General features: G+C 41.2%; 1 protein-coding gene across 1 annotated transcript in view; it reads right to left on the reverse strand.

Moving 5' to 3' along the window:
* Nucleotides 1-14,372, reverse strand: part of LOC149166597 (ribonuclease 2-like) — a 186,341-nt gene that overhangs the window by 121,626 nt on the left and 50,343 nt on the right. The window contains exon 2 of the mRNA XM_089432703.1: nucleotides 12,920-12,948. Within this exon, the coding sequence (XP_089288829.1) occupies nucleotides 12,920-12,948 (29 nt within the window). The remainder of the gene's footprint in view (nucleotides 1-12,919; nucleotides 12,949-14,372) is intronic.

Genomic DNA, 14,372 nt, shown 5'->3' on the forward strand with positions numbered 1-14,372 from the left:
ATGACAAGTCGAAGCACATCGAGATCAAGTACCACTACATCTGTGACATGGTACAAAAGGGAGCAGTGAGGCTCCAATACATTTCTACAAAAGAGTAGGTTGCTAACATTCTCACAAAGCCTCTGCCTAGGATGAAGTTTGTTTACTTCAGGGACAAGCTTGGAGTGATTGAGAATAACTACCTCAGTGAGAGACTCAATCTAATTTGCCAATATCCTCAAGCATGAGGTGTATGCAATGTGCAGCACATGGTATCCAAAAGATGGTTTTGTGTTTTTCCTCTAACAGTTTACCAGCAAGAACATAGTTAGAGGCATTATCTGTGATGATTTGAATAACATTAGCCACCCCCACCTCCTCAACAACCTCATCCAATGGCTGAAACAACAATTGTCCATCTTTCACCCTATAAGATACATCAACTAATTTTAGAAACATGGTTCCCTGTGAGCAAAAGATAAGAAAGCTTTGTTGAAGTTTCTAAATTTACTTAGTTAGAAACCCTTCATGCACTTTTTCTGATTTATTCCTACCTACTTGTTATTTTTCCTTAATAAGTTATTTACAAAGTAAATACTGAAAATAAACACCAGTGCATGCTCAACATATTACAGATCAGCAACTAAAAGAAACAAGAACAAACACACCACATGACACCATTATTTTTGAACTAATGTCCCCGGAAAAACCCAATGTGGGAAAATCGGTGCAGCTATCTAAGGGTTTTCTTATTAAGCAATATCAGAGTACAATCTGGGTGCCGAAGCTGGCCTACCCAACAAAGAATTTCCTTAGCAATAATACCTCTCAGTTTCTGACAAATCTACTGGTTGAAACCCCGGATAATCCTTCCGGCAACTACTTAGCACCAATCTGCCCCAGAAACCCCAGCGCCTGCCCATCTGGACTGCATCATCCTCTCCTAGCACTACGTCAGCTTATCTTGGCCTGCGTCGGCCCAAGAGGCCCTACGTCAGCTCTCTGAGCCTCTGCGTCAGCTACACTGGCCCCTCTGGTGCTCTACGCAGCACTTAGCTGCCTCTGCGTGGCCCTGCGTGAGCACTGGCTGCTCCTGCGTCTCTCTCTCTAGCTGCTCTGGTGCTATCCTGGCACTATCTCTACCTCTTTGTCTCTCTGTACTCAATGCCCCTCAGCTGCTCTCCCGATTACTGATTCTATCTCTCTTAGTAAACCCCGCTCTAGAGAATAGAATCACTGATCACTCTGGTGTATTCTCCAAGTGACCCTCAAGCCTCCTCTTATACTTTTTCTGTTAACATCTCAATGGCCGAGATTAAGTCTCTAATCAATGGCTAAGATTAGATCTGGCTTGATCCATGTCTTTTGGACCACTCTAACACAGATTCATATTAATACACATCAATATTTTATTTTCCTAAGTTTAGACTTAGGGACTCCATTAAAAATATTAATTATTTTAATATCTCCTGATCTGTTTAGAATCTGCTCAAACCCTTTCTGGGTATTGGAGATCTCATGTGCCCCAACATCTCCACCAAATTTTGTGGCTAGAGCACATCCGATGCTACCCCAAATCAACACTCCCTCTTAGCGAGGACTGTGCTCTAGCAATACTCCTCACTGAGTATTACTCTGATCATCTGGCATCGGTACCTATGCTAATGCTAGGCCTTCCTGCCCAACATCCTCTGCATTGCTGCATCATGTACTGTTGCCCATGGTTCTGCCACTGCCACTGTTGCATCTGTACGATAGCTCCCTCTGCATCCGTGCTGCTGCTGGTCCTTTCTCCCAACACTGCATCCGCACTGCACCTCCTCTCATCATGCTGCATCATGCTACCCACTGCTGCACTGCAACTCAGTTACTAAGAAGTAACTGATCTCCCAACTGACCTCCCTGTTGGGCTAGAGACACCCACTGATGTTGAAGCTCCCTCTGCCGCTGACAAGTGCTCCCTCTCTAACCTCTGTGCTACTGCAACAACTCCCTGCATCTCGCACAATTGCACACCTCTCTGTGCCTTCCTACACTGGTGTAACACTCCTGTGCCTCTCGCACTGTTGTAGCCTGCTAGCTTTGCGCTATCTCAGGACTCCTGCACTGTAGCTCTCTCTGCCGCTCCATCCACATCCGTCTCTACCCACTCAGCTAGTCCTGCTACTCTTCAACGGGGCTCCCGTAGCAAGGTCTAATCCAAGAGGCTGGGTACCTCAAGGATCCTGCCCCTCATCACCTGTAGTCCTCCTGACTACAGCTCGATGTCTCCCCACTTCCGCTCAAGTGGTGTGTGCGCACTCATGGCACAGTGATCGTCTGTCAAAACTTCCTTCTCTACCTGTGTTGGCGCTGCCTTAGTCTCGGAAGACTCTCCCTTACTCTTCTTCCTTGGACACTGGGTCACATAGTGACCCAGCTCCCCACAGTGGAAGCACTTGATCTTGGAGAGATCTTTCTTCTTCTGCTTTTCCTACTTTCCCTTAGATGTTAGGGCCATATCCTCCTGCTCTTGCTTGACCTTGATCCCTTTGTTGCTGCTACTTGTCTTCGACTACCATCTGATCTCTTCCTGGCGAAGAGCTGCCCACATCTCGTCCCAAGGTGGGAGAGTCCCTCTGCCCAGGATACTCTGGACAAATACTTCCCAATCTTCTGAGACAGCATTCAGGGTTGTCCTCACCATAAGCTCCTGATCCGGTGTCGCTCCTATAGCAGTCAACTGGTCTCGGATCTCATTCAGTCCTCTGAGGAAGGTGTCAATCGATTGACCCTTCTTCATCTGATACGACCTCATCTGGTTCTCGAGCAGCATTCTTCTCTGCACAGAAGTATGCTGGTACAGCTTCTTGAGAGCCTCCCACATCTCAAATGTCGTTTCCTTCTCGGCTATATGTGGTACCACATGATCCTTGACCCCGTCAAGGATAATGCACTTGGCCCTCGCCATTGCCTCTTCGTACCTATCATTATCATTGGGGTCGACTGGGACAGCTATTACCTTCAAGGCGAAGTTCTTGACACGATTCCTGTCAAGCACTGATAAGATTCTGGCCTTCCAGACTGCGAAGTTCGATGCTCCGTCCAGTCTATCCTGGTCTCTTACCCCGTGTAGTGCCATGATGCTCCTCTACTTCCCTCTTGGAAGTTCTCTGTTCGACTCCTCTGAGTCTCTACTTCCCATCTGGAAGTTCTCTTCTAGACTCCTGAGTCTTGATTTCCCTCGTGGAAATCCTTCTACCGCTTGTCGAGATGCCCCCTACTCTGATCGACTTGTGCAGCTGCACTTCTGATCCGGGTTCCACGACGAGAAACCCTCAGTAACAACTCCTTTGGCCCTGCTCTGTCAGGTACTGTTCTGACTACAGTACCTCACCAGCTCCACTTTGCAATATTCCTACAGCCTTCTAGACCCCATCAACTGCCTCTCTGTGAACTGAGTCAGCCCCTCTTTGCCTCATGCTGGCTCTGCGTCACCCCAGATGGGTCTGCGTCAGCCCTGGTATGCCCTGTCTCAACCCCCTGGCCCTCTGCGTCAGCAACGCTGGCCTTGCTGGGGCTCTGCACAGCTCCCAGCTTCCTCTGTGTGGCCCTGGCTGGCTCTGTGTCACGCTCCTTGGCTTCTGCGTTGCTAGAAACAACTTTTGTCACCTCGGGACAGTTGTTTTCTGCAGCTATTGCTCCACTCAGCTGATGTCTTTTAGTCCTCCTGTGATCTGCAATCACCCTCTGATACCATGTTGAAGTTTCTAAATTTACTTAGTTAGAAACCCTTCATGCACTTTTTCTAATTTATTCCTACCTACTTTTTATTTTCCCTTAACAAGTTATTTACAAGTAAATACTAAAAATAAACACCAATGCATGCTCAACATATTACAGATCAACAACTAAAAGAAACGAGAACAAACACACCACATGACACCATTATTTTTGGACTAATGTCCCCAGAAAACCCAATGTAGGAAAACCGGTGCAGCTATCTGAGGGTTTTCTTATTAAGCAATATCAAAGTACAATCTGGGTGCCGAAACTGGCCTACCCAACAGAGAATTTCCTTAGCAGTAATACCTCTTGGTTTCTAACAAATCTATTGGCTGAAACCCTGCATAATCCTTCTGGTAGCTACTTAGCACCAATCTGCCCCAGAAACCCCAGCGTCTGCCCAATCTGGACTGCGTCAGCCTCTCCTAGCCTAGCGTTGGCACTGCGTTAGCCTATCTTGGCCTGCGTCAACTCTCTAAGCCTTTGCATCAGCTACGCTAGCCCCTCTGGTGCTCTGCGCAGCACTTAGCTGCCTCTGCATGGCCCTGCATGAGCACTGGCTGCTCCTGCGTCTCTCTCTCTGGCTGCTCTGCTGCTATCCCGGCACTATCTCTACCTCTCTGCCTCTCTACACTTAGTGCCCCTCAGCTGCTCTCCCGATCACTAATTCTATCTCTCTTAGTAAACCCCGCTCTAGAGAATAGAATGACTGATCACTTTGGTGTATTCTCCAAGTGACCCTCAAGCCTCCTCTTATACTTTTTCTATTGATATCTCAACGGCCGAGATTAAGTCTCTAATCAACGACTAAGATTAGATCTGGCTTGATCCGTGTCTTTTGGACCACTCTAACACAGATTCATATTAATACACATTAATATTTTATTTTCCCTAAGTTTAGACTTAGGGACTCCATTAAAAATATTAATTATTTTAATATCTCCTGATCTGTTTAGAATCCGCCCAAACCCTTTCTGGGTATTGGAGATCTCATGTGCCCCAACCTCTCCACCAAATTTCGTGGCTAGAGCACATCCGATGCTAACCCAAATCAACAAGTTTATGATGGTACGATTCCTTTAATCAATCCATCCATCTGACATGATGTTACATCCTGTTTTTTACCATGAGTTTTTGAAATCTTTCAGATACTCATCAATGGAGGAAATTTCTTTCCGCAAACAAGACCCCCTTAACTCATGCATAGTAAGGCCTTTGAAGCCCTTTCCAGTAGCAAATATGGCATCAAACATAGGCTCATAATATGGAGAACGGGAAGCATTGAAGGGGATATCAACATCATACCACCATCTAGCTATGTAATCACAAGCAGTCTCTCTCAGTTCTTTCTTCCAACTAAAGTGGGCTACATATGACTTCTACTAACTTGAGGACCATGTGCCTTTGATGGAGAGGAGGGTGTGACAGTGAAATAACTTTTGATATTCATATCACCCTTCTTTTTCATTTTACCCTTACTCTTTTTTTCTTGCATGGACTCCAAAGAGGGAGGAACATAGCAGAAGGGGTTGGATGCATTAGTACAAGGGATAGGAGAAGAGCCCTCAAAATCAAAATGGGGGTTGGTAGCTATCATTTGTTGTATACTCCTCTTCCTCCCAATTTCAGCCTCTATTTCTTTTTTCTTAGATTTTTCTTCCTGAAACTTCTCAAAGCTATTTAACAACTCCTACCTAATCTCCCCAATTTGTGGTGATTCACATGGAGTAATTTAGCCTCTAATACCTGCCAAGTGTTGTTTCATCCTATGAATGCCCCCAGGACCCTCCTTAATTTTTCTATGGCAAAATTTGCAATGCATTTGATTGTCAACCATTTCAGCATATGCCCAAGCAACATCTTTCACTCTAAGAACCATTTTTTGACTTGGAAATGAAAGGAAAAAAAATCTGAAAATGAAAACAAAAAAATAGCATTGCTTCAATGTTCATTTCTTTTAAAAAAACACTATTTTCAATTTTCGGATTTGCACAAAAAAAAAAAATAAGCAAAAACAAATTTTAGAAGTGAAAAAAAAATACCTCTAGGCACAAACCGCCTTCTCAATGCTGCTCCAACAAACCAACTCCTCAATGTTGCTCTAATGGCTACCCACGAAGCTCCTCATTGCTGCTCCAAAAACAAACTCCACAACTCTTCACAAATTCTCACACAAATGCAATGAGATAATTGTGAGGAAATGAGGGGTTGGGTAGCTTTTATAGGGTTGGGAAAGGTGAATGAACCTCAAAATAACCCTAAGCCAAATTAGAATTGGCTGTGGGATCCATTTCCCCCCCAAAATAATCCGTAGACCGTCAATTAGCGTTGGTCACCGAGTCGACTGAGTTAACTCGGGCTTGGCCGCGCCGGCCAGGTTGTTACCGAGCTGGCCGAGTCGATCACTGGCTCGGTAACAACCCGACCAACCGATCCGTTTCGGCCACCGAGCCGACCCAACCAGGCATTGGCTCGGTCTGGCTCAACCGACTCGGAGTCGGCTCGGTCATTTTTAAAACAATGCACCTAGCTTGCGAAGTCTAGCACCTCTCTTGTGGTTAACACGGTGACCTTGCAATCGTCAGAGCCACAATCTCTATAGCGTCGGAGGCATCTGGTGGTTAGAACTCCAGGGAAGGTATCGTTAATATCAGTGTAGTGAACATCGCGATCGGGATTAAATTGGCGAGGGTTCAAAAAAAAAAAAATCAGGAAAACCAAGAAAAAAGTGGTAAAAATCAGCAAATACAAAAATATTCATTTTTTTCAATTTTTTTAATATCTAAAGCATCCACAAAATAAAATAAATGCATTAACACATAAAAATGAAAAAAGAACTAATATATAAGATGTGTAATATCATTTCTAGTGCTACATCACACATAATAATGAATCATGTAATGAATACTAAGTCCTGAGTCCCAACTCAGCCTTAAAATATCAACAAAAAATATAATAATGTATCTCATATCATGAGCCATAATGTCATATACAATGAAATGAACCAAATAACTAATACTATTGATTTCCTCTGCCCCTCTTGCAATAAAATGCAATAGCTTTCCCTCTAGATGTAGATGGCGATGGAGTTGGCAATGGACTCTGTTGTGCTCTAAAATCTGAAGAACTAGGAGTTGCAGGAGGTAGACCACGTCTTCTACTGGTGACAGGGGTAGGTGGTGTCACCTCCTCCTCCTGTTGCTCCTCCTCCTCCTCCTCCGCCGCCTCCTCTACCCCCTCCACTACCTCCTGCTCTAACGAATCAGGGACCGACTCTATGATAGGCCTCTCGACCTCAACCCTCCATGCGGCAGTGGTGTCAATCCCATCCAATGAGATGGCCTCCACATCAGGTGTTCTCTCAAGCTGCCTCACCCACAATCAAAGATTGCAGTAAGATGTAAACCATGTCATTAAGTCATTGGTACTCCAATTGTACAAAGGTCATAAATTAATAAATTATAAATAATAAAATAATAATTATAAAAAAAAAATTATTTAATGAATTCAAAAAGTTTATTGGAAATTTGGAATATTTTAACCTGTTGTTCTTCTTGGTGTGTATTTTTTCAAATACACTCCCCAGTTGCACTCGCAACTCGAGAAGCTACATGTTTGGCTAAGCACTTGAATGGCAAGCCTTCGAAGATTGGGTACTCTGCCACCATAGCGTCTCCACCATGCATCTACAACAAACAAGATAAACATAAGAAAAAAATGAAATTTGAAAGTTGAAGCAAAGTCTGAACTTGAAGAGACAATGAAATTTGAATTTCAAAACAAAAACTAAAGCTTACCTGGCATTTTAGTCTTCCTATCCCCAACAGCCATGTCAAAGATAAATGTGCCACATGCAATCCTGTATATCTCCATTTCTTTGGAGATTTCTGCACATTCTGCAAGAGATGGCACCATCCTCTGAACACAAGTGAAGAATCCATCCATGACCTCAGCATTAAATAAGAAACCACAAGAGTAAGAAAATGCAGGATTCAGGTAGATCCATGCAACATGAATGGGACGATGGAGTGTATTGTTCCATCGCTCATCAATCACTCCCCATAGGAGTTGTTTCTCAAACCCTTCATCCCCCTTATCATCATAGTAGGTCCGAATGGATTATTTGGCCCTATCCATGGCCTCATACAAGTAGCCCATTGCGGGCTTGTCTTCATCAACTAATCGAAGAACCTTTACCAAAGATTCAGTAATGCTACACACCTCTTGCACTCCCACCCAGAAGCTTTCCTGGTATGAAACTAATCTGCATATGGCCTCTCCCTCTGGTTTGTAGCTATATGCCAAAGCACGCCACTCCTCTGAAAGAAACATTCTCTTCACGTCCCACATAGAATTCAGGAGGGATTGAAGAGATATGAAACCGGTGGCACACCATGTAATGGCAGTGCGCACCAACTCCTTGTTGTTGGTGAATGTTCTCATCAAATGAAGCACAGATGCATGATTATATATAAATTTTGTAATGATTTTTGATGAATCAATGATATCTTTGACAAAAGGAATTTTTCCTATGTCCTCCAACATCAAATCAATGCAGCGTGCAGCAGAAGGCGTCAAAAATAAGGTAGGATGTCTCTCCATAAGCATCTTCCAGCAGCAACATAATTTGCAGCATTTTCCATTATGACTTGGACAACATGTTGTGGACCCACCTCTTGAATGAACACATCCAACAAATCACATAATAATCGTGCATCTTTGATATGTGCAGATGCATCAACAGATTTCATAAACATTGGCCCCTTGGGACAATTAACCAAGAAGCTAATAACGCTTCTACACTTTTGATCGGTCCAACCATCTGACATCACAGTGCATCCTGTGTGTGCCCATGATGCCCTAAACTCCTCCAATATCTTAGTGCAGTCAACCTTTTCATTTTGAAGAATGCACCCTCTAAAGTCATCATATGAAGGGACTTTGTACCCTGGGCCAACAATAGCAATAGCATCAACCATGGGCTAGAAAAATGGATTGTTCCTTGCAACGCTAAAAGGAATATCACTCCAAAGAAGAAACTTGCCCAACAACTTGTCAGCGTCTTTCTTCTCCCTTTTTTTAATAACTGAAGAGATAGATGGTTGTGCACTAGGTGTGGTTCTAGGAACAAAAAACGATAAGGTAGCTACAGGGTTGGCTGTAGATGCTGATGGTGAAGTAGAACCAGTACCACTCTTATGTTCACCTCCCAATACTGACACTCTACTCCCTTCTAGTTGACTCTTCAAAGTTGACTTGGACAATTTGGTTTGCTCTATTTCTTCCAATGATTTGAGGGCTCTTCGGATGATTTCTAGATTTGTATTTGTGCAAGGCCCTACCTCATGTCCAGGAACTTGTGCAAGGTGATACTTCAATTTGTATATCCCCCTGTCATATGATGCCCACATAACTTGCAAGTCAAATTTGATCTGTCAAACCCTCTATCAGGTTCACCAAATTCCCATAGAGAGTCCAATTTCCTTGGCATATTTGTAACTTTGTTGAACACTTGAATTTTAATGTAAGATAAAGTTTGAAGTTTGAAGTTGAACCTAGGGCACAAGAAGAATTGCTAGTTAAAAAAATAAAATTAAAATTTACATACAACATATTGAATTTTTGACCCAAAAAAGCTCTCAACTCAATGCAACAATAATGGCAAAAAATACACATTCAAACCCAAGCAAAAATGATGGGAAAAAATTAGGGCACAAGAAGAAATTAAACAAATAAATCTAACAATCAAGTTTTTGCATTTTTGACCAAAATAAACCCTCTCCACTATATGCAGCAAAAATGAAAAAAAAAACACAATCAAATCCAAACAAAAAACATGGAAAATAAATGGGTGATAGAAACCCGAGGAAAAACAAGAAAAAAACAAACAAACAAAATCGCCAAATTTGATGCCCATACCTGAAAATGATGCTTTGCTAAAGAAACTTGGTCCAAACATGAATTTTTTTTGCTTAGGATGCTAAATTCCATTCACATTTCTCCTCTCTTGCCCTTGTAGATGAGTTCTCCTCCTCCTTAGCTCTCACTCTTGCCCACTATCTGAAAAAAAAAAAAGAGGAAAAAAAAATAAAAATCATTTTTCTCAATCGTTGTTCCACGCCCCCACTATTTTTATGGGTTGGCGATTTTTTGGCTCATTACAGCGAAAAAATCACGATTTTTTCAAAAATCGCGATTTAATCGCAATGTTCATCACTGGTTAATATAGCCTTTGTTGTCTTTCCCTGGGTTTCTCTCCACAACCTACACTAGAGACTAGTTTCAAAACAGCTGAGAGAAAGGATTCAATTAGATAGGCATCTAACTTAAAATTTATCAAGATCCTGCATTTAACTTTATATTGGTCTTTATCATAACTAATTCCCCCTTAATTTATTTTTAAATCATACCTTTCAACTAACTTTTATTTATTTATTTAATATTTTTAATATATATATATAAGAGTCAGGTCCTTAATCTAACTAACTTTTATTTATATATTTATTTAATATATTTAATATATATATATATATATAAGTCAGGTCCTTAATCTAACTAATTCCCATACAAGTCACGGTTTTTATTAAACTAATAACGTAATCAACATCTATAATTATTTCTTTCTTATATAACCTAACTAACTCCCTCTAAATTATCATTTTGACTTTTTGACTACAGTCCCTAAGTCAAAATTAGTCGTTGATCAAGATAGCCGTTGGAGGCTCTGCTCAGACTATTTAGCATGCAAAGCTGGATCTGTTTCTTCAACTTGTCCTAACGATGAGCCACACTGGTTGGTTCGAAACGCGTCGACAAATGTCTCTCTTTATGTGATTTACGCCGAAGTTCTTCTTATAAATCCTGCATTTCACTTAGTTTTAGGTGTTGCATTTCATATAGGATAGTGAGCATCCTAAGTAGCAATTGTGCATCCAGTGACTTGGTAAATAATTTACATTAAGCAAGTAATTTGACTCCATTAAGGCACTGGTCTCTCAAATAATTTAATCTAATTGTGCTAATAACTGAACTTGCTAATCATTATTAACCATGTTGCTAGGCCATTCAGTGGTGTTTCCCAGACTTGTTGGTTGTCGATAGGTCTTTCCTCCTCACATTTCATAGGGACTACCCTCCATAGCCTACTATAGGGAGACAGCTAGAATGGAGAGGAGACAGATCAGTGACAGCCCCCACCTTGAGTCGTTGTCGCAATCACCTGCACAATTTGAGCGACAACAGGCGACAATTGAATTTTAGCCGTAATACAAGTGAAATGGTTGCAATTTTCTTTTTTGTTCCAACATCAACAGTACCCAACCACTAATTAATAAAATTCACCGTTTGAAGGGCTTCAATGCTCTGAAGCCACAAGTATTTGTTGTCTCCTAACAATTTCCATTCTGTGGTCCCCCAGCTTAAAGGATACCTCTGCTAGAAGGCTATCACCAATGTAATGAACTTAATCTCTGTACTGCTACAACTAATTCACAGATAATTTCAGGCTTGAAATGTGCAGTTGACACATCTAAGCAAGGTGCTGCTCCTTTGTCCCCATTATCTGGCATTCTGATTTAGTATGCTGGTGATATGGATGTCTGTAAACAACCATGAATACAACCCCTTCTTAAAGGGCTCTAGGACAAATTTCTCAGGTCTCAATTATATGGGTGCAACTAATCCATTGAGCCGAGTTAAGCAATATTTCACCTTTAGATCTCCCTGGTAACCAAGTGTGAAAGTGCTCCAACATAAATTTGTATCAAAAATTCCTAGGGGAATCATATTAAGAAGCTTCCAACCATAAAGTGTGTTAATCATCAAGTGAGGCTAATCCTCAACAATAACCATATCAACATCCTCAAGGAGCCATGAAACACCATCATCAATATATGCAACATGTAATACCAAGGAATCAGATCACCCAAACATCATCTAGGCTATCCACCAAAGAGGTTAGTCAAGATCATCAAAAACCATCAACCAAAGAGCATGAGACCACCAATGAAGCAAACACCAAGAGCACCACAACTTCTCCCAAGGAGGGCCACTATGCTCAACCAGTCTCGGGAAAATAAGGTACGTTACCCCCTGCAAATATACCTTTACCACTCATGTCATTTGAGGGGTAACACATTGTACAATGTAAACTTTCCATTATCAATATGAATGAGGATGGCCAAGATTTTGTTATAACTTTGTGAATAAATATGATATGATGTCTCTTTGTGTATCTACTCGTAGAAATTAAAATGATTTGCAATTCAAAAATATATAATTTTGCATATATTTTAGAAGAAACTTTTCAAAACTCTATAAGCACTCCATGTGTGAAACCTGTGAATTTTTGTTTCACATACTAACATGTTTCGCATTTCTCGTATCCAGTACCATATGACAAAAGCATCGTCAACATAATGGTACCAACACTCATTCTTAACAAGAGAAGCGCTGATGGCCTTTTTTTAGAAATCTTCTATAAAAAGGTAGCAACAACCGGGACAGAGATGAATACATTGTACCTTTCCTATGAAGTTTAAAATTATGTACTAAAGACAAATCCTAACGGGATTGGCAATATAGTTGGGACTTTCTTACTCCTGATTTTAAATGCTTCTTTGAACAGTAGCCTGGTGAAAAGGGAAACCACATCAAAGCTCACCAGCAGGTTGCCCTCTTAAATGTGAATGTTCTTTATTTTTCTTACAAAATCAGTTGAATTACAGATAAAAGATGAAGTATGACCCACTGACAGTTGAAGTTGTTTACTGAGAAGACCTGCTAAAGCTTAGATTGGAGAATTTATAGTGCAGAGAATCGGTCTCAGCGGGATGCCTGTGAACTCTAGGCAAACTGTAGATTCTAGGAATGAGAGGAGCTTTTGGAATCATTTGTTTTCTTAATGAATGGTTCTAACTATGAGTTGTTTATAGCTTAGGTGATGGATTTAATGATAAGGGAGATCAGGTTCTTCCATGTTTCTTATAGATATTGAAATAAAATAAAGAAATGAAGCATACTTCGGAAAAGGACATACAATTGCAACTCCCTTGAGGAATGAACAAATAATTTAGAACCAAGAATTTTATCACACCAATGATCAAAATTCATAGCAATTTTTCAAGTTCAGACAACTCTTACCAACATATAGGGTGGCCAAGCACGGGGTACTTACGAATAGTGAAATGTAATGAGCTGGAGATTCTGCACAAAAGGATACGCAACATCCTTAGTCTCATATTATACTTTTCTTCCATCAACTTAAAATATCAAAACTTGGGAAGCACAAAGAACAAGAAAATGAAAGGAGAGGTAGTAGCTTGTAGTTATATATACATAACACAAAAAAGGTATGCCGAGCTGTTCTTGATGATTTTTTCTGTCGTTATAGTCACGAAAGCTGACAAAGCTATATGTTATACATGATTGATAGTTTTATTCTTCCTTAGTTACTGCCTGAATGCAATTCTGTCCATAGTTCCCCTGGCTTTTTTTTAACTGAAACTGGATATTATATTAAAAGGCGCTGTAACTAGACGGCAAAAGTACGAACTCAAAATATTTATGATAGACCAGTTTACAAAATATACCTTCTGCGATCAATGGAAGGAAAGGAAGTGATCCAGTCTTTGTCCTACCATAACTAAGAATAACTGCTTCCGGATTACATGAGTAAATTCTAACAAATTGCCAACACAAAACAAGGCAAAACCAGCATGTAATTATTTCTTATGCAAGACTCTTCCTCCACTAAGCATGAGTGTCCAGGGTTTGTTGAGATCCCCTCATATTTTTTTATTTCATCTCTCTCTCTTCTCTGTTGGTTTGATTTCCTTCCCCCTGTTGATGGAGGAGAGGGACATAGGTATTTTCTCAAAATTTCTGCAAAGGAAGGGAAACCAAAACTATCAAGGTGCTTCACTTCCCCTCTCCTCCATTTCCTCTTATGTTTCCTTCTCAGCTACCTCCAGATCATTCTCTTGAAGGGGTCGTGATACCCCAAATGGGGGCTCTTCCATGATAGTTTGAGCTGAATTCTCTGTTTCATTTTGAACATTGACTGCTGGTTCAGGGTGGGTCTTTGGAATTTTCTGTTCTACTTCCTCTTGATCTTTAAGGATTTAAAATCTGTTAATGATGGAATTGAACGATCTTGACTGAGGACTCTTTGCAGGTTGAGATCCCTTGGGCTGACACTTCTTGCACGTTCAAAGCAGTGGTTTGAATGTTTCTTGCTCATTGTTGTTCTGGTGGGGGTGAGGGGTGCGGGGGGATGGAAAGGGTGGAACCTACTTCAAAAGGGGCTGTGGTTCATGTTTACTCGGGAAACTCTTTGTGAATTGCCCATTCTCATGACAAGTGTTAAACTTGAACAGAATCTGTGCATAATCAAGGGCTTGAAGATGACGCCAGCCTTCCATATCGAGTTGAATTGCTTCTGGAAGGCCCTTTTCTAAGTCCATTTCCACACATATTCTAGCACAAGTATATATTTCCCGTTTTATCTTTAGCTCAGTCAATGTAGCCACCGAGCTTGTCTCCAATTATTTTGAGTGTGGCTTTATAAGTTTATCCCAAATGATCATGGGGATAGGCGAAAGCATGACTCAAATAGGGGCAGCTGAGAT

This window comes from Pinus tabuliformis, chromosome 5_1 (genome assembly GCF_031772625.1).
Source record: "Pinus tabuliformis cultivar Carrire ecotype Pingquan chromosome 5_1, CPIR1, whole genome shotgun sequence".
Classification (NCBI taxonomy): Eukaryota; Viridiplantae; Streptophyta; class Pinopsida; order Pinales; family Pinaceae; genus Pinus; species Pinus tabuliformis.